Source organism: Telmatherina bonti (genome assembly GCF_933228915.1).
Source record: "Telmatherina bonti genome assembly, chromosome: 13".
In the NCBI taxonomy this organism is placed as follows: Eukaryota; Metazoa; Chordata; class Actinopteri; order Atheriniformes; family Telmatherinidae; genus Telmatherina; species Telmatherina bonti.
In genome coordinates this window covers 16,217,161-16,238,675 of record NC_136611.1, presented here as the reverse complement: position 1 = coordinate 16,238,675, position 21,515 = coordinate 16,217,161, and the positions used below count along the sequence as shown (strand labels likewise).

At 37.3% G+C, this 21,515-nt stretch overlaps 2 protein-coding genes across 2 annotated transcripts; both read right to left on the bottom strand.

The window, feature by feature from the left end:
• Positions 1-302: 302 nt before the first annotated feature.
• On the bottom strand, positions 303-15,528 carry spef2 (sperm flagellar 2; the record flags this gene model as incomplete). Its single annotated transcript, XM_079251637.1, has 36 exons — positions 303-368; positions 564-686; positions 871-1,086; positions 1,265-1,435; positions 2,020-2,106; positions 2,293-2,475; positions 2,705-2,811; positions 2,869-3,061; positions 3,168-3,240; positions 3,605-3,743; positions 3,998-4,111; positions 4,220-4,352; positions 5,553-5,612; positions 5,709-5,772; positions 5,899-5,964; positions 6,075-6,223; positions 6,532-6,669; positions 6,792-6,930; positions 7,432-7,559; positions 8,178-8,317; positions 9,133-9,258; positions 9,377-9,431; positions 9,683-9,905; positions 10,147-10,229; positions 10,855-10,913; positions 11,032-11,254; positions 11,438-11,612; positions 12,213-12,400; positions 12,761-12,949; positions 13,676-13,877; positions 14,002-14,078; positions 14,211-14,345; positions 14,579-14,749; positions 14,863-15,115; positions 15,227-15,329; positions 15,471-15,528. The coding sequence occupies 36 exons, from the start codon at positions 15,526-15,528 to the stop codon at positions 303-305; spliced, it is 4,809 nt and encodes a 1,602-aa protein (XP_079107763.1).
• A 1,956-nt stretch (positions 15,529-17,484) lies between these two features.
• On the bottom strand, positions 17,485-19,310 carry elovl7a (ELOVL fatty acid elongase 7a; the record flags this gene model as incomplete). Its single annotated transcript, XM_079251635.1, has 7 exons — positions 19,182-19,310; positions 18,847-19,037; positions 18,427-18,507; positions 18,266-18,322; positions 18,047-18,152; positions 17,831-17,967; positions 17,485-17,733 (listed from the first exon to the last, which is right to left on the bottom strand). The coding sequence occupies exons 1-7, from the start codon at positions 19,243-19,245 to the stop codon at positions 17,485-17,487; spliced, it is 885 nt and encodes a 294-aa protein (XP_079107761.1). The 5' UTR covers positions 19,246-19,310.
• Positions 19,311-21,515: the final 2,205 nt, after the last annotated feature.

Below are 21,515 nucleotides of genomic sequence, written 5' to 3'. Positions count from 1 at the left end.
AGAAAAGTAAGCCAGTGTGTGAAAAAGAAAACAAACAAGTTAGCTGGATCAATCCTGCCATCGGTAAGGTAAAAGTGATTACATCAAATGAAATAAAATTCCCACAATCATCTTTCAACTTTTTCACATACTAAATTTATTTCTAACTGCTTTTCTCTTAAATGCTAATAAAAGCTGTGATAATTAAAATACTTAATATATTTCCAAATTAACATGTTGCCATGAAAGATTTTTCAATAATGCATGAAAAAGACCTGAAAAGTACAAATGGGTTAGAATGAATGAATGAATGAATGAATCCTTTATAAAACAGTCAAACTGTCAGCTTCTCCTTCATCTTGATGAGTCAGCAGCACTCTGTGAATGTCCTAGGAAACAAACGAGACAGACAGATCGAGACTAATCTTAAAGAAAATAAAGGTTTAAAAACATTACTGGACATAATGCTGGACAGTCAGTGTGTGATCTGTGTGCGTGACTGATCCTGAGTGCAGTTGTGCAATTATGGACCCTAGTAAAGCAGCTCTGTCAAAATAAATGACAAATTAAAACAAATAACTTACAAGAAGCTGGCAGTGTGTTGAGGTTTCCATCAACACTTGAATGTAAGGATGTTTAGAAAGATTGAAGAATGGGACACAGTCATCAGAATTATAACCCAGTTCTTTGTATACGTGTATCAGGTTCTGAAGGACAGCAAAGATAAACGACATTATTGCCATGTCATAACAGACAGCTTTTGGTAATATGATAATTAATTATGCTTCAGAAATAAGTTTCAGTTTAATTGAAAATTAACTACAAAAAGAAGTCTTCTTAGATACATTATAGTGTTTTGCTAAATGTGTCCTAACTTTCATTGGGACATACCTCTATGTGGTCCTCCTGGCTCAGACAGCCTGGAGGAAGGGGGCTGCTGTCTTTCATCTTGGGGACTTTGGGGTAGATGACACTGAGGAGAGTAGAAATTGAAACTTCCTGCTCCCTCAAAAAACTGCTTGATGCACACAGACTGTCTTCTCCTTTGTCGCCTCCATCAACTTCTAAGAGGCTGAGTTCTGTGTCCTCTTCTAAACTGGGCATAGACTTTAACACACAACAACATGGAGATTACAAAACAAAATTATTAACCACGAGAAATGTGACTAAAGTGTTGTGATAGTACATGATGTGGTATATTATTAACAATGTATTTAGCAATAGAAAATCAAGATGATACTGGTTTTGTATTGGATTGATGTCATCTTTGTTTTTATCTTCTCACCTTGACTAGATGACCTGTTGAGGACTGCCTGAGATGATGTCCCAACACCACACCAAGTGCTCTTACAAAACCCTGACTGGGATTTGGGTCAACTGCAAAGTACTGCAGCATGTACACATAATCCAGCCTGGGAGGACAGAAGGAGTGGTCTGCAAACAACTGGAAAAAGAACTACAAGACAAAACAAATACAAAAGTCATTGCTTAGTTTGTGTACTGGATTAATTAGTTTTCAGAATAAAACCAAAAACAGTGGAATTGTCTTTCTTGGGTAATATTTCCTTTACTTAAAGACTTTCTAAGAAATGTACCTCTGAGAACAAATAAATACCCCTCAGACAAGCATAGAATTATGTACTCCTCCTTTATTTAGTTGGTTCAAAACACATAATCTTTAAGCCTGATTTTCCACTTTGATTTTCTCAAAATAACATAAAGCAGCTGCTTTCTTTATGACCTGACTTACTAACAAAAGAACAGTGATGTAATATCAACATGAAATGTAACATGCAATGGAAAAGGTAAAAATTTAACTTAGTTCTTTAAAAATCCTTTAAAGAAAAAAATAAAACATTTAATTCTCCAAAAGTTTCTCAGATCACTTTTACACTAATTTAGTTAAATTGTAAAAACTCCCTTCTTTCCTGTTTATTTTTTTATTCTTTGATTATTCATGTCTGTCCCTTATGTTGAGTACCAGAACTTCACATCTAAAAATGGAAACAAATGAAGCTTAGATGCTTTACAGTCTCTTACCTTTTGTAGGTTGATCAGACGACTATAGGGCACAGGTTCAGAGGGGTCCTCAGTCTGAACAGTCTCACAGGAAAACCACAACTCTGTCTGTTGACAAAGAAAGAAAGCATGATAAGCTTGATTTTTACATTTTGGGAGCCACAGGACCTCTTCAAATTGGTATACATTAACAACACAAGAGAGAGAGAAGGGACTTAAAGTGATTTAAACATTTGCCAAAATGTCTGACCAGAAACCAAAATGTCTAATCAGAATCTCGGTTTAGGGACTAACCTGCAGGTACTGATCTTCATTTATGTATCCAGTGTCACCAGCATCTACTACTTTGTAACGTTGCAGCACATCCAGCAGCTGCGTTAGCGAGGGAAATGGCCAAGGAAGAGCAGCACTGAGCAAAAACCGCCGCCAATCTATCAGCTTGTAGTCATTCATTAACAAAGACACAATTTCCAACAACTGCAAAACAGGAAAGAAAAAGTCTTTATTTATTATTTCACATAGAAACCTGCCTTCCATTACCTGCTGCAATGATCACCAAAACCAAATATAATATCAAGGAATCATTTTTAAAAGTACATCTACAGAATGAAAGAACGTCTGGAAAAAAAGAAAACATCTTTGTGATAAAATCGTGGCTATGATCACATGAACTTTGTTGAATCCGTGCAAAGTTTGTGAAGCTTACCTGCGCTTCATTTATGTCTCTCCAGGGCTCTGGAAGAGTGTTTCCACCCATGTTGACAGAAACCATATCTTTAAGCAAATCTAAGAACTCAGGACTGGACAAAAAGCCTGGAAGTCAGAGAAAAGGTGAAATAAATAATGTATGAGAAGAATGTAGGAACTCACATGCATATCGACCACAGTTGTCTTTGCTGTATGCACCTGATGGAGCAATGCTGTAAAATTGATGGTAGAGTGATTCTAGTTGAGTGATAGTTGGCGTAGACTGCATTGGCTTCTCCAAAGAAGGTGGGCAAGGACTAGGAGCCACGATTGCCAAACAGTGGCAGTCTCCATTCAGACAGAAGTCGGAGCAGTCCTGGAATAAAGAATATAGAAAATATTGTCAAGATGTAGCTGTGTTGAATTTGACTATTACAGCTTGAACACTCAAATTCATTATTTGAATGCGTATCACTACAGACCAGCACCAGTTCATACTGCAGCTTTGCACCAGCCTCAATGTGGTGGCGAACCACTTCTGACAACTTGTCTACACTAAGGAGAGAGACACGTTTAGAATGACTTATATGACAATGTGTTACAAAAATAAATTTTTTACTGGCCTTTTGTAAACATTTTAAAATACTTTGAATCCTTTAAAACTGTTTTCTTTTTCCAAAGGAAAAAGTAATTCATATATTCAAATGAGAATCACAGAATAACTTCACAAACACTTTAAAGTGCTTTCATGTGGATTTCAGTTTAGTTCTGTAAATCTGAACATGAACGCTAAAATACAAGACCAACTTTTCATTCTGCACTCAAACTACCTTCATTCATGACAAAACCAGGTGAAAATTTTATGACACACTAACCTAAATCAACCATGGTACTATATGCAGTGCGGTGCATATCATACCTCTCCTTTTCTGCTTGATAGCGCGCCTGTAACAACTTCTCCATGTTGCTAAAAATCTCTTGTGTTCTGTTTTGCAGGGAGTGCGCCATCATGAGACCATGATCTTTCACCAGCTCAGTGTGCATCACTGCTGCTTTCTCTAGAATACACACATGCACATCAAATGAGTTACACAAAAAAATATACATTGACCCTATATACACACACAAAGAATTTCCTTTAGTGTGTGTGCACAAATTATACTTCATACATTCACACACCTGTAGGAACATCTCTAACAGTTTACTATTTTAGAAAAGAGCAAAGAATTTTATTAATTAACAAAATGTTAAGAGGACTACTGAATATGTTTTGTGCATGTGTATGTGTATGTGTGTGTGTGTGTGCAAATACCCTCATGTTTCAGTGCAGCAGCGTATTCTTTATGCATTTTCACCCCACTCTCCTGAACATCAGTCTCATCTCTGTTTATCTGAGTCGGAGTGTTCTCTGGTTCTTCGGCTGGTGCTGGTAGACCAAAATGGTGAGAGATAAAAATGCATAAATCCTACTCAAAAATGCTGTACACATAAAGAAAAACATGTTTTATTCAGTTGTAGTAAATCAAAGACGTGCCTTTTTGTTTTTTTGATTGCTTTTCCTTATTAGATTTGTTGGCAGACGCATTCTGTGTCTGCTTCTCCTCTTTTTTGTCTTGTAATTTCTCCTTCTGTTCTTTTGTCTCCCTCTGCTGGACTTCTACTGATACCTACAGAAATGCAAAGCATCTGAATGTCAGAGCAGAAAAAGACACTGCTCAAAAAAATAAAGGGAACACTAAAGTAACACACTGTAGATCTGAACAAATGAAATATTTTTAATAAATACTTTGTTCTTTTCATGGTTGAATGTGCTGAAAACAAAATCACACAAAAATTATCAATAAAAATCACATGTATCAACCCATGGAGGTCTGGATTTGGAGTTATACTAAAATTAAAATGTAAAAACACACTACAGGCTGATCCAGCTTTGATGTCATGTCCTTGAAAGAAGTTAAAATGAGGTTCAGTAGTGTGTGTGGCCTCCGTGTGCCTGTATGACCTCCCTACAAAGCCTGGGCATGCTCCTGATGAGGCGGCGGATGTTCTCCTGAGGGATCTCCTCCCAGACCTGGACTAAAGCATCCACCAACTCCTGAACAGTCTGTGGTGCAGCTTGGCGTTGGTGGATGGAGGGCTGTGTGGCCGTCCAGAGAAATGCCACCCCACACCATTACTGACCCACTGCCCAACCGGTCATGCTGGAGGATGCTGCAGACAGTAGAACATTCTCCACAGCATCTCCAAACTCTGTCACATCTGTCACATGTGCTCAGTGTGAACCTGCTTTCATCTGTGAAGAGCACAGGGCACCAGTGGCAAATTCGCCAATCTTGGTGTTCTCTGGCAAATGCCAAACGACACAGCAAACCTTCTAACCACAGCTCGCATTGATGTCCCATCCTGGATGAGCTGCACTACCTGAGCCACTTGTGTGGGTTGTAGACTCCGTCTCATACTACCACTAGAGTGAAAGCACCGCTGGCATTCAAAAGTGACCAAATCATCAGTCAGAAAGCATCGGAACTGAGAAGTGGTCTGTGGTCACCACCTGCAGAACCACTCCTTTGTTGGGTGTGTCTGCCAATTTCCTATGATTTCCACCTGTTGTCTATTCTATTTGCACAACAGCATGTGAAATTTATTGTCAGTCAGTGTTGCTTCCTAAGTGGACAGTTAGATTTCACAGAACTGTGGTTGACCTGGAGTTACATTGTGTTGTTTACATGTTCCCTTAATTTTTTGAGGAGTGTTTATGTCTATAAAATCTCTGTAATATTCTTATAATCAGATTCGTACACACACTCACCCAAACCCACGCCCACACTCACCCTCACACCTACACAAACACACACAAAGAACATTACCAATTCACTGATGGCTTTAACTGCCTCCTTGTAGTCAGAGATGAGTTTCTCATCCAAAAGCTAAAGCAAACAATAAAAAAAATGGTTGTTATTTACAGAGACAATGTTTTATAACAGATATGTATATGTCTTCATGTCTGAGGCAGAAAATCTGACCTTCAAAGTGTCTGCTTCATCCTGTTTTGGCATCTCAGAGGCTGCTTTTTTAGAGTCAGGAGGTCTGCAGAGACAATTGCCGTAGTGAAGGAGACAACTCTCAATGTTTCTATATTGTTCTCCTACAAAGTATCAGGATGGACATCCAAGACTGCAGAAAACTTTTTGTTAAATTTAGCATCTTCCTTACAATTTAGTTTTCTTTTCCTCTTCATTAGTCATCTGGCTCCGCACCCTTTTGTCCACAGAGTCCCTCCTAATGAAACCAAAGGAATCTGTCAACATTAACATTCACTATTACACCAATTTTTGTGTTTGTTTAATTGAATGGTTGGTTGGGCTAATCCTATTAAAAATGTTACTCACCTCTTCTCAGCCAGATTTTTCATTCCAGGGGTTTCCATTAAGGACAAATCGAAAAATTTGGGGAATTTTTTAAGTGGCACCTGTTTGTGCATGCTCCAATAGTAGACCTTCAGGGTATGAAGTGTTTCCTGGAAACGGTTCAGCTCTACCTAAACAACACATGGAGGCAATATTATAATATTGTCACAAAAATTTACTTATTTTAATCTCTATCTTTTTATATTATGTTTTATTGAATGAATGAGGCATCAATTGAAATGGCACTCTAAATTTCATTGCACCTGTTGCAATGACAATAAAGTTTATTCTATTATTCTATTCTAAAACTAAGTGACAATGAGGGAACTCAGAAGATAATTTATTGCAGTACATGTAATTAAATACCTATAAGCTCAGCTTTCCAAACAGAAAACTGAGAGCCTATAGAAACAATGACAACACAGACAAGTTCATTTACCTGCATTAGCATTGTGTGGTGGTTAATGAGGGTGCCAGTGTGGTCTTCCAACCATTCATCACACATGAGAGTGGCCCTTTCTTGCTCATCTTCCTTTTTTCGTTTTTCAATAATGTCCCACAAACGCTCACACAATTCCTGTGTATGTGTTAGAAAAGCTCAAACTTATTCACTCCTTTTGATATTTTCTAAATTTGTTTTTTCCATTAACAGTTCAACAGTATTAGGTTTTATGATGGATTATTAATAATTCCATTTACATCCAGTCTCAGATGTAGGTCTGCTTTGGTATCCTCATCTCCTCTCACATCATCAGGTACGCTATTAAAGTACTTTTGCCACTGAGACACCAACTCCTGCTTCAAATCTGGACGTCCCAAGAAATGTTTGGCTCGTTCTCTGCAGAAACCATAACCCAATTAATACACTTCAGTCACAATAAATGAAATAATTTTCAGTATATTTTATTAACATATATTTTCCCTAAACTGCAAAACTGGTAAACCCAAGATTAAAGTATGCACTTGAATGATATTGTGCTGCACCCTGTAGTTAGAAAAGAAAATCTGATGCCGTATTCAGCTGTATTCTCAAGTTAATAATAATTACAGAGTGGTTAAATGTTTTACACTAAAACTGCAAAGACAGATCTACAAAATTAAATTCAGATTAACAAAAACATTGAGAACCATCAAGCTGTAGGTGGTTTATAGTGTGACTAACTGTATTGTAATGAAAGAGCATAAATGTGTTACTTACTTTTTATGCTGGGCAAAAACAGTTACACAAATAAGACATAATCCTAATTCTAACATTTTTCTGGATGTAGCTGTGAAAACCAAAAAAAAACCCAAAAAAACAAAACATTGTTTCTTCAACCTTCAAAGCTTGGATCAATACCTGATGTTAAAAAGTTCATAATCAATAGCAGCATTCTGTAAGCGCAGTGGCTGCAAGACTTTCTTGACATTATTCACGTAGGAATCACACACAGTGTCCCAGTGTGAGCAGAGACTCTTTGCTATCTCCTAGAAAGTCAGCAAAGAGGGGAAAATAGTTACAAACCAGGATTACAGGAAAGAATTACAATAAAAAAATGAATGATGCAGTATAATGTAATGTATGACATTTAGCAAAGATATCATTAAATGATCCATTTTCACTGGCTTTCATTTGTAATGAAGTATCCATGAGCTTAATGCTTTTTTTCATTCACTATACCGCTTGGTCTGATCAAGGGTCACAGGGAAGCTGGATCCTATCTAATTACACCCTAGACAGGTCGCCAGTCCATCACAGGGCCACAACACAGAGAGACAAACAACCATTCACACTCACATTCATTCCTAGGGAGAATTTAGGGTGATCAATTACCCAGGCATGCATGTCTTTGGACAGTAGGAGGAAGTCTGAGTACCCAGAGAGAACCCAAGCGCACACAGGGAGACAACGCAAACTCTGCACAGAAAAGCAACCATTTTGAACCAGTGACCTTCTTGGTGTGCAGTCCAACTGTGTGCTTTATGTTAGAAAAACCACCTTGTGGTTAATCCAAGAAATTTCAGTAGAATGTCATCTCATATAAAATGGACACAACCATTTTGTTTAAGGAAAAATAAACTAGAAAATAAAAAGCTTTATCGTACCAGAGGAATTGGTTCATCCACATAGACCTGACTTGGTGAATCTGGATGACCCTCCAATGAGGTAGACTCTGGCTGATTCTCAAGGACTTCTTGTGAATCCTCATTGGATGTTGAGGCAGGTGATACATTCTCAGAGTGCCCTATTAATTAGCGTAGAAGATACCAGAATTAATTTTTAAATCAAATAACAAAGTTCATGTGCAATTTAGAGGCAGTTAGTTAAGCTGGTTTTGAAGGGAATGAGGTTGTATTTGGAAAGTAAAAACTCTCTGCCGTGGAAAATCTATGTGACGAGTACAAGTTCAGAATAAGTACAGATGTTTAGTAGGTTAGAAATGTATATGCCTCGTACATATGCAACATAGTTTAAGCATATGTTCTTCCATTAAACACTCTTATACTAAGAAGTAACTATGTACAGAGATCATTTACAGATAATTTAGATACAGTCACATAAGATTTCCTTTCTCCCTGTAGATAAAAGAAAAAATCTCTTGCACAAACATATTTTTGTAATAAATCTTTGCTCAAATGAACTTTCTGTTGTTTGAAGTCAATTTAATACACAACATCACTCAGGACTTTTCTTTCTTAACGTTGGAGAGGAAATCTTTGGCTCTAACCTTTTCATTAATAAGAAGTGGAGGTTGGTTCACTGAAGGAGTTGTGGATAAAGTGTCTTGAACTTTTGTTCCATCTAACACCTCGTGCTCAACAGGAGGATCAGAAAGTGCTGATGGATGCATGTGTTGTTATATTCTAACTGAAAGCTGTTATTGAAATACTGAGGAAATATTGACCATTATACAATATGCACAGAAGGAGCAATCAAAACCCTGCTGTCAGTCTTTATTAGGTAAAGAGGTTTGTTAAAATCATTCTAATCCTTATATGTGATAGAATCAACATATGCACAACTTGAGAAAGAAAAAATGCTCCCCTTACGTTACCATACCTGTCTGCTTTTCCTGGATAACTTGTTTCAAGATAGACTCCACCCTGCTGGTAAGCTCTGCCTCGTCTACATCTGCATCGATACTGACCAAAATGTTCTGTTTTTCACCAAACCATTGCTCTAGTGCTGGCCAGGTATCAAGAAAAGTGACGATCCTTAAGGATAAAATCAGGTTAAACAACTGTTAGTTATGAAGTAGATTCAACACATGCCTTTCAGTGTCCCACCTGATTCTTTTCATTACCTGTGTGCAATTTGTCCACGATATAAGATCTTGTCTGTAGCAGCAGCTTCTGTATCTATATTATATTTAAAAGTAAGAAAACGACAAAGTCAGAAGACAAGTATGTAAATAAATACACAAGATAATGCTTCAGTATATATATACATACATATGCACACACACACACACACATATATATATGTATAGAGATGTATGTGGATAGATTGATAGATCGATAGATCGATCTAGATAGAGAGATAGATAGAGAGATAGATAGATAGGCTGTAATCAGTGAAACAAACCCAAATGTGTGTATGCACGTCTGACCACACATTCATCCGAAATATTCAGCAGGAGAGCCAAGTCCAACACTGGTGTCGGAGGTGGTGGAGTTTTGGTTAAATTAGGATCGACAGGAAGGCTTGTCATGATGCTTTCAGCATCATTCCCCTCATCTACAGACCCACCCAGGGCTTCCTCTAAAAGATGGGCCAAGTCGATGTCATATGGAAATCCATCAAGGATCCAACCCGACTGAGCTGGGACCTGACTAGTGAGAACACGGGAAAAATTTAAATGTCTCAGGTTTTTGAGGTTCCTTTTTATCTGAAAGGTATTAGTATTTTTCTTTCTTTGTTTAAACTAACTGCATATAGAAATCAGATTGTGCTATTTAGCTGATTTACATGAAATACTAGAAATTTTATATTAATAACATGCAGAACTTTAGAAAACATGTTTAAATGAATCATATAAATTGTATGTCATTGCAAAATTATTTGTACTCTTACCTAATTGCCTCTACCACAATGTCCACTAACAGCTTTTTTGGGAATGTATTCCCTTTTCTCATCTCTTCATCTGCAGCTGCTATCTGTATTGTACACATAGACAATTGGATACAGTCACAATAAAGGAAAATGAAGGCAAACATGTTTAATTCTAAACATCTATACCGCTATAAATTATTCTATTAGTAAAAATGCTTACATTTAACCAATTTAAATGTTTGCATTTAAATCGGTTAGTTCTGAGTCTAGAATATATTTTACACTATGCGTCAGCAAATACAAAACAAAGAAAGTAGACAGGAAATGCAGCACAACATTAACAAACACTTACTTTTGTACTTAGGTTTTCAGTTTTCACTTGGATGTTAGATTCTGTAGGAAAAAAGCCACATATTTCAAATCAAACAGTACACTTTTTGTTACAAGCTAGTGTTAATTCAGCTACAGAACAAAACTATGATCCACCATATTTACCTGATGTGGGTGATGTGATCAGTTGCTCGTTATCTTTTTCTCCCAGCTGATGTCTTACCTGTAGATTTTGCAAAAAAGAAAATAATTAAAGTAACATTTCTGAGGCAAAGAGTTTAAATGCAAAGTATTTTACAGTGAAATAAAATCAGGTGATTTGTTTGTCATAAAGGTTTAACACAAAATTAAGAATGTAAATTTTAAAAAAAGCACATTTATTAAGTTACAGCCCAGTACCTGGGTTGTGTCATCTGCATTCTTATAAGCCTGAAGTGCTTCTTCAATCAATGGGCCAGCTGACAAAACACAGATACCAAGTGCTGAAAAAGACAACAACAACCAGACAAAGCTTTTTATTATATATCAATAATGATGTTATCTGGTGGTCCTGTATCTTGTGAAAGCATTTGTTACCTTCAGTAACCTTGGCCAGGCAGGTTGTCTTTCCCGAACAAAGCTTGCCAAGGATGCAGGCCTTGATGGTGTGATGAGGAAATAAAAGCAAAGGTGATTCTATGATGGGTGGGTGAACAATTTTCCTCAGCCAATGGATAACATGTCCAAGAATGTCATTAGGGGTTGGGAGTAATTTTGTCTCCCCATCTTCCTTCAAATATGCCCAATCACCTGCCATGCTCTGGAAACAGAAAACAATTAGCATTCAGATAGTTCTGGGTTCAGTTTAAAAACACAACTTTTCAAGGGTCAAACATTTTGCTAAATTGGCTATTTGCATGGTTTTTGTTTTATAAAGTCAACAAGGATTGACCAATTGTAAGCTTTTGCAAACACACCCTGAAACTTTGTTCTTCAAACTTACGGCATATTCATCATATTCCAGCTTGTTTAGTATCTCCTGCTTTGCCAGATCTGTTGGGTTCAGTGATGTGGAGAATTCAATCCCAGGCTGATGACTTTTGTTTGACTCATACAGAGGCAGATCTCTGAGGAGGAGTTCCTTCCATTGACTCATTTGCTTCTCTGGGACCTGGTTTCTGGTTGTGGCAGTATGAATAATTACAGTAGTCAACCTAGACTTTTTTTCAGTTAAATTAAATAATGAACCTGAAAATGTTTTGAGCTATTTACCCAAACCAAATCAATCAGCAACAAGCCAAGTACTTTATGTTGTAATGTTAAATGCATTCATTCCATTAATGAACCTAAGAGAAATTATTCATCTGACCTTGAAGAAATCATACAACTTACTATGAAATGCAGAATACATACTATCAAAACACATGACCATATGAATACTGAGCTGGGTAGCATGAGTTTGGGATATGAATATGCTGTGTTTCATTTTGAGAGGCAGCTGACATATAAACATCTGTTAAGTATATTGAATTAATTTTGGATGTATTTGTTTTAAAACATGACAAATATCTGCCATAAATAAAATTGAAACTATTCTGAGCCATAAATTAATGAAGAGCCCCTCCATCTTGTTCTTTGTATCAAAACTATTTACAAAAAGTGACGGTATAAATAAGGTATTTTTATAACATATTTCATTATTTCCACATATTCATTTAAAACTGGACACAACCATTGTTATTTTTCATGACATCTCTAGAAGCTATTGCGTTACGTACTTCTCAGTGAGCAGACGATATTCTCCAACCTTGGTTGCCAGGTCCACAATCTGTTCCAAAATGTTCTTGCAGCTTATAAAGTGTTTCTTGTGTCTGATTTGAGTTTGTTCTGCATCAAGCCTTTTACATAATTCAAGCTCCTTTCTGATCTCTTCCTCAAAGGCCAATTTAGCTTGATGAGCCAAGACCTAAAGTGCATCCAGTCAGAAAGACAGAATGGCAACAGCCTTTTAAAAAAAAGCTCCTCTTTACACTGCAGATGTAGTTGAGGAAAGTAAATTATTCAGTCAAATCTGTGAATGTTTTTTTCATGCAAGAAAATAAACCTTAACGACAAACAAGAAAAAGTGTGTCAGTGTGCCATTGTTCACCTTACAGGCAATGATGGTCACCTGTAAAACCATAGTCTCTTTTTTCTATTCATGATGAACCTTATTGAAACTGTATAAACCACCACAATGAGCCCTGCCTTTACTATCCCTGTAACACTGCTCACCCTTCCACTGAAAAAGCCTGAAACAGAGTTGCAACAGAGAGAATTATCTCACCGCCTCTCTGTACAGAGCTTCCTGGAGATCCTTTTCTCTTCGCTGCTGGTACTGAAGCTCTCTGAAGAAGCGATTCTCTCGGATCACCTCTTTCTGTCTACGTATTATCATGAGCTGGGTAACCAAACGCTTTTCCTGCTTGGTCTGACGTGTTAGTCGCTTTACCAGTTGCTCATCGCCTTTTATTTCCTGAAACAGAGAAATGCAACAACAAAAAAAATATTAAAATGAATGCTTTTCTTTGAAAATATCTTGAAGTCACAATGCATTTGATATGAGTAAAAAAATAAGAAAGGGGGATAATATTTAACTGATTTAGACTTAAAATGACTAGCGCAAAATAACAATAATGATGAGATTCATTAACAGTAAAGCAATTCCTCTTGAAGTTCCAAAAAATTAAAAGATTGTCATGTTAGAGAAACTGATTATTCATTCATTCATTCATTATCTTAACTGCTTAGTCCAATCAAGGGTCGCGGGGAAGCTGGAGCTTATACCAGCAGTCTTTGGATGAAAGGCAGGGTACACCCTGGACAGCGCACCAGTCCATTGCAGGGCCACACAGAGACAAACAACCACTCACACTCACACTCACTCCTATGGGTGATTTAGAGTAACCAATTAACCTAACATGCATGTCTTTGGATGGTGGGAGGAAACCGGAGTACCCGGAGAGAACCCACGCATACACGGGGAGAACATGCAAACTCCACACAGAAAGGCCACTATCCAAGCCTCGCCCCAGATGAGGATTGAACCAGGGACCTTCTTGCTAACCACTACGCCACGGTGCAGCCCGAAACTGATTTTATTATACTAAATTCATTTTTACCCCCTCTGATTGGGTATATACTGCTGTTAAGGGAAGGAACATTGAGGAAAATTGACATTTTGGAAAAATGAAAGTTTCACCTGTTGAATCTCCTGAGCCTTGAACTGCTCCATCAGGAATCTGTCAAGTCTTTTCTCTCTCTGCTCACAGGCAACAGCTTTCTCTTTCAGCCTCTGTCGGATTTCCTGTATATACTTGCTATTGGATTGTAACATTGGCTGAGTTATATTTCCAGTCATTTCGCCAACGCTGAGTGTAAAATCTGCAGCGAGAGGCTGAACACTAGAAAAGAATGTGGATGAAAAAGATTGTTACTAAATTAACTGTAAGACTCCACTGATATGAACATTCAATAGCAGACCTCATAAATGCAGCATACATCTTTTAAATGTATCCTTTCCCTTACCTTGAGGAGGGAGCTAAATCAGAAGTAAACAGTTTTTCCTTGTTTATCTCAAACTGGGCTATTTCAGCCTGGACTTTCTGCATGAACAAAATTAAGAGAAAAAACAATATAACCTAAAATATTTTGTACAAGTAACAAATAGATAAAATTTTCTCGGCAGGTTAATAAATGATCACATTATGTTTTTTTTGTTTTTCTTTTGTTCATACCTGTGCTTTTTGTTCTTTGTGCTGCCCCTGTTGCTTTCTTCTTATATCAAGAGGTGCTGTGTAGGAAGAGGGTTTTTGCCCCTGAACTGTAGTGGCCATGTTACAAGTCATGTCATTTTGCTGCTCATGACAACCCTGCAACATTAAGTATTCCGTGCTCAACATGACCTAAAGCATCATCAGTGAACTAAGCTCAACAGGTTTTATTTTCACTATGAATTGTACTTTTATCAAAAAGTATTCATATTATTGTTAAATAACAATACTCTGCAAAGAGATGTGATTTTCAGTTGGATAAAGCTGGATAAAGAAAAAGAATATATGTGTTGAAAAAAACGACTTGTCTTGTTATTTCTAGTTTTGAGTACCTTCTCATCATTTTCTAATCTTCTGTTATCCGGGATTTTGAGTTGACTCTTCTCTTGGATGGACTGGGTCACCAAAGACCTGTCGTTCAATTGCTGGCATTTGTCTGCATATTTCTGAGAAATTTTCTGAAACTTCACATCTGCATCTCGTTTCACCACCTGAGGAAGCCGCTAAATAAATACAAAGGTGTTGAAAAAAATAACAATATGCACAGTAATCCAAACTAGTTCCTAACCAAATGCATAATACTACAAATACTACAAGTAAATATAAACCCCCTTACATATAAGAACATCTCATGATCCTTCTTGCGCAGGCTTGCTCTGGCTGCAGGCTGCATGATTTCCATCATTGTCCTGCTGATATTTGATTTCTTCTTCTGTTCTAGTGCAACATAAAGTTGGTGGAGGAGGCGTTTGGCTACGTCTTCCTTCTCCTGCATCAGGTCCTGGGCTGTGTTTATATCGAAAGGGATCCCAAGTAGCTTTAGAGTAGGATCCAGACGTGCAAAGTTTTTCAGTTTGGCGATGGAGTTGCTAGTTACAAAAGGTGTAATTAGCTTAAATTGTTATTCATATTAGTAGTTTAAGGATTAATAAGAGGTCTTCAAGCAACAAAAAATGGTAAAATAGTGTCTGGCAACTTACTCTCTCTTTAAAAACATATTGAAATCATCTTGCATCTGATATGTATGAAGAATTTCCCCAATTAAGTACCCATTAGAGAAATCTTTAGCAAATGTTCCGGGATCTGTGAATACGAGAACATACAATATTCATTTATTACCAAACAACTGTGCGTTTAGTTTTAAAATATCGTTTTTCCTGCCAGCGTTTGGTAGTTTTGCTAGCTTAACTTGTCTTGACAAAACATAACCTCGAGCACACTTACCAACCGCTTTTGACAGCTGGACCTCCTCGTTTAGCCACCTGCACAATATATCTGACATCTTAGGAACGTCTTTAATTTGACCTAAATCCTAATTTTACCGAGTATGTGTTTCTACTGCAAAAGCTAAAAATGTAAAACGAACAGGCAACTACGTAGTAAACTTAAACAGCACCTACTGTTGCCATGGTGATACATCAACAAGGTTACATACGATGTCTCAGAGGAAGCAATCGATTTACGGACACTAAACATTTCACACCAGGAGTCCACATGTACTGATTTCACAATATCTTTAACTGCCCTTATTTTAGGCAGCAAGTGTTTCAGACTGGAATACTGAGAATCATTAAACAATTTATTGCATCTGAGGATCAGAGCATCTGAGGATTGCGTGTGAGGATCAGTTGAGTAGATTAGTCAGACTAACAAGACATACTATCTTATTTGAGAGCATACTTACTGGTTTAAAAGGACCTATTACAGTCACGTTTAAGGATTTTCACAAAAACCAGGATGAATCCAGCTCTGAAGCCACTCATTTTAAACTCAGATTACAATCATCTTCCGATATTACAACTGAGTTTATATAGCTTTAACAGTGTCATGAGCAAGTTGCCAATGTCCGTCTAAAAATTTTCAACTAACTCTGCTGTAAAGTTCCACTTGCATCATATTTGGCATTTTCAGTCAAGTTTACTTTGGTTAACAATTCTAAATTTCAAAGAATCCAAAAGCAAAAGCATTTTCAAAGTACAACAATCATTTATTTTTATATAAATACATAAAAAATACAATATAAACATCACCTTTACAGTATTATCCAATAGTATAAGATATGAAAAACTGAAATAGTCACTCACATTTGTAAGCATTAAACATTTGTAAACTTTTATACAGTTATATGCGCCTGATAAAAAAAAAAAAAAAAAAAAAAAAAGGTGGACGTAATTCCAAAGATTTCTCAATCCTGTACCACTGGTCAGCAGAAGACCAAACTGTTACATTCACTTGAGTTTAAGATCAAAATCAGATATAAAACTACTGGAGAGCAAAAGGCACAGACTCCAGCCCTAATGAAGACCTCATTAGCACACTGCACAACAGACAAGCAAGGCTCTTCCTGTTGCCCACAATCAATTGAACTGTTAATTATGCAATATGCTTCAGCCAGGAAAATGACTATGGCTTAAGATCTGCTATGGATCCTATAAGAACCAGAGGCTTGTCAGGTTTCCTCTGGAATTTGGTCACAACATAGCTTCATAGGAGAAATATGGCAAGAAAGTTGACAGTGTGACATCTCTTTTCACTTCATGTCTGTACCATCAGCAGCAGCTATGACCATGGAGAAGTGGGCATGTGTGTGTGTTATCAAAAGTGAACAATCCCCCCCTTCCAATTCTGCACGCACGTAACAATAGAAAGACGACCTGAATGACAGGAAAAGTGTTGCCTCAACATCATTTTCGAAAAGATAACATGTTGGGCAGAGTGAAATAAACAAACCTTAACCTTTCAGTGCACAATTTAAAAATTCAACTGGATTTCCTTAAAAGTCTTCTGAGCATGAAGACCAAGTCAGAGGTAAGTATAATCTTCAAAGTAGAAATTTTGAGGAAACCCAGTCCAACTGTTCTAAAGTCTTACAGTAGGCAAAGTCTTTTTCTGATATGTAATGTTTAACCAAACTGCTGCAGGAGTTAAAAAACAAATATGGATATCTGGAATTCTCTCTTTTTTTTTTTTTTTTTTTTTTAGCAGAAGTTAGTCTTCAACATTAACAAAACAAAAACAAAACAAACAAAAAAAAAGCCAATAAAACATTTCAGTTTGGGTCAGTAGACTATTTAAACTTTGCTCATAATTTAAATGATTGTCTTTTATAGTTGCCAGTAGAAAAGAAAAAAAAAAAAAAAGTTCAAAACAAGTTTAGGTTGAATCCTAAACCACCACAATAGTTTGTTTGCAAACACAGGATCAACCCTGAAACCCCTAATAAACCCAGAGCCTTGCATCACTGATCTTTTTCATGGTTTGCATTTCCATTCATGACTCCATTGGTGTGGTGTGCCCATGTCTGAGCCTGCAGCACTTTAGGAAGCCTCTTGCCTCTGGTGTAGGCGTGGTAGTAGAAGTTGAGGAAAAGAAACAGGAAAATCAGCCCATACAGGCCAATGATGTAGACAAAGATGGGGAACTGGTAGGGGCAGTCCTTCAAGAAAAAGTACTGACAGATGTGGCTGGTCACCATAACAAACTGGATCTAGGAAGGCAAACAAAACCACAGCATTAACTTCCCAACTGCAAAAGAAATTGCTTAATATTTCCATAGAACTAACAAAATAAGTCAGACCACATACCAGCTGAATTGTGGTGAGGTGTTTCTTCCACCACAGGTACTTCTGGTACTTGGGGCCCATGGCAGTCAACCCATAGTATGTGTACATGATAACATGGACAACACAGTTGAGAAGAGCATGGAAAGTTCCCAGCCCACCTAAAATGGAAATTGATTTAGAAAGTGTCAGGAAATTCAAATATAAAAAACACAATAAGAAGGTGGTTAAGAGTTTTACCTGCAGCAAAACGAACACCAAACCACCAGGTGAAGGGCATGATGGAGTGATGGTAGACATGAAGAAACGTCACCTGGCTGTTCTTCTTCCTCAGCACAAAGAAGATCTAGAGAACAAAATTTGATTTAGAAAAACAGAACTTAAGAGCTGGCGCAGGGAGAACTGCAATTACAGTAGAAGTTGAGTGACTTGCATCGTAAGAAATTTTATTCCACTTACTGTGTCTAACATCTCAATGAACTTTGAGAAGTAGTAAAGCCAGCATGTCGCTGCCATCTGTAAGGAGACAAGATTATTTTAGCATCAGTTCTATAAAATATGGGAATCTCTCTACATGCTCTGTTGTGGAGAAAAAAAAAAAAGTTAAAAAAGCCACTTACCCTCATAGCCTGTGGTGAATCAGAGTAGTCAACCAAGTCACAACGAAATGAGTAGCCTGTTCCCCATCCTGACATCACAAACTGAAATAAATTAAATGTAGGTAGATGTGAGCAAATTGGTGTGAAAAAAGGTAACTTTTATACAAAGAAAAACACATTTAATACAAGATTTAAATAATTTTACGAGAAGTTTGTCAAAAAGAAGCCCCTAGTTATACAATTTAGAGAAACGTGGCATACTAAGAAGTTTAGGAATCATTCACAGAACATGCACGTCTGGGAAACAGCTGATCCGGTGATTCTACCCGAGCTGGTTTAGAGACAGTAAGCTGGTCTGAATTCTGAAATCAACAACTGATTTCAGTATTAAATTCCACAACAGCCCCAAACTCACTGAAGCAAAGCCAAACTTTGACTTACCTCATAGCACATGTAGAGGGACAGAGCCACAACGCTGAAGTTGTAGACAATGAGAACTCCTTTAAGGTCAAAGGCTTTGCGGTTCTCCATCATTCGAGGCCCCAACGAAGTGACAAAGTAAATGTAAGCCGCAATGATAATCGTTTGGGGGACAGGAGAGGACATAAGCAGCCAGTTTTCCGTTCGAGAATCTGCAACAGGTTTGTTAGATTAGCAGTGTCAACATATAGGAAGAATAGCTAGGATTTAGATAAACTGACCCAAAATAGTAGTTGGCATTAAAATCATTTACAACTTGCGTAAGTATTTATCGTGTATAACCGTCAAAGACTCACCTGCGTTCTGGAAGAACTCATCATAAATGAGTGCAGCAGAGGATTTTATATGATCAAACTCCATCTCAGACAAGATCCTTGTAGTTCACCTATGAGCAGAAAAGGCAAAGGTTAGGAATTCCATTTGACATCTGAATTCAGAGCCCAGCAGACAGAAACTCATTTAGTTCAAGACTACAAAGCCTTAGTATTTGATGGCTGTGGAAAATAAAATTATATCCATAAACAATTTAAGACAAAAACTGCATTATCAACTGATTTTGATTTCTGGAAAGAAAGAGCCATTAAAATGATCATTTTACTGCTAGGCTGTGTCCAGCTTGCAATGTTAATTACAAATACAATCCAAAAAGTTAGAAAACAGTTTGGAGACAATATGTATTTATAGCACCTCATTTCAGGAAGTTTCAGTGCAACAGGTTCTAATTTATTACAGGCTGTATAAGGCCAAGCCAGACAAAGTCAAAAGTATGAAGAAGGTTTGATAAATAGTGACTATGTTTATCCAAACATTGCAAAATTCAAGCAGAATTAAACACTGAGAAAAAAAATAAAAAATACTGAGCTTTCTAAAATCTGTGGGAAATCCGTAGAAAAAAAATCTTAAAATTTATTTTTAAAAAGTTCTTATCCATAGGGTGATGGCTGTGGGCAGGAATGACCTTATGTAACTAACAGCAGGCCTAAAGTAGCCTCACTAAAAACAGTGTCATTTCCTCACTGCCTTCGTGTGTGAAGAATTGTCCATTGTGTTCAGTATTCTTCCCTGTACAATCAGCTTCAGAGACACAGTTGTCACCAGCACAGAGCCAGCCTTCTTGATCAGTTTGTTCAGTTTCATCAAGAATCTGACAGTGCTGCCCCAGCAATGACCACATAATGGATTACACCTTCCACAACAGACTTATGGAAGATATTCAATATCTGGTGCAGACACTGAAGGATCTCAGCCAGAAGACACTGTTCTGATGCATTCCCACACCAACCCAAAGATCCTTGTGCTCAGCTTCTGTCAATCATTGATTTGCTCATTTAAGTTTAATTCATACACAGAATAGCAGGCTCACTGGGGCCAAATGCTGAGTCACTGAGACGACACGTTTAGGAAACACCATACTATGATTAGCCTATATGAGCCAAGGAGAACTACTTTTTGAAACAGGTCAATTTTTTTTTAATCTAACAAAAAGACACTGAAAGCAGTCACTTGTACTGCTTTTGTTTCCAGCAAATGGCTGCACCAGTTGTAAGAAAAACACCCAGGTCTACAAGGGGTACGTTGCACTAAATTCTTCAAGGCAGGTTTTCAAGGTGTGTCTACATTAGTGCAATAAAGCACATACAGAAATCACGGGTAAGTCACCACCAGTTTACAAAAAAAAAAAAAAGAAAGAAAAAAGGGGCAAGTCTGTCTGGAGCTTTTGCTTCACTGAACACAATGGCAAGTCTTGACACGACAGTAATGTAATGGTCAGGTATAATGATGTAAACTATGTTTCAACCATAAGGCGCGCGTGGCTTTAGGAGAAGTTAATCCAAAAGATATAAAATATATATCTAGTTTTCTCAATAAGGTACACAATAGAATACTGAAGAACAGCTGCTGATGAAATGACAGCTCATAATCATCGGTAGTGGAAAACTAAACGGAGCCGCGGTTTTAATTCTCCAAATGTATTTTTTTTGCTAAGGTGAGAATTTAGAAAATGAAGAAAAAAAAAAAGAGACATTACTAACCTCGTTTTAAAAAAAAAAAAAAAGGAAAAGAGGGGGGGGGGGGGGGGGGGAAACCCCAAACTTCGCTTATATCCTCTTTGCCCGTCGAAATATCCCTCCAAACTTCCGATCCACCTGTTACTTCCTTCCAGGTGTGTTTCCCTCTACTCAAACTGACTGCTGGTCCACGGTCTCCTTGGTCCTTATTATCAACCAATGGGGCGGGGTTTTACATTCGGCCACACCTCTCTTTCTCTGATTGGCTGACTTGTGTCGCTAGAAGTTGATGTGGGTTGCTCTTTAGTGATGGCTCATCGAAAAAATATTTGCAAATTTAAACAGAACAATGTATTCTTAACAAACTTATCAATCTTTGATTTATTATTATTATTATTATTAATGATAATAAAATGTGATACAGTAGTGATAAAATTTTCCACTCCAATCTTCATTTTAATGCCAGATAACGGATTCATGTGACAAAGCAATACTTGGCACTCGTTATTAAACCAGTAGAGAGAAAATCACTGTCAGCATCAGTGGTTACAGTGATGTTTTTAGATATCTGCATTTGTATCAGAGCTACTATGTAAAACTGGGCGTGTCAGTCTTTGCTGC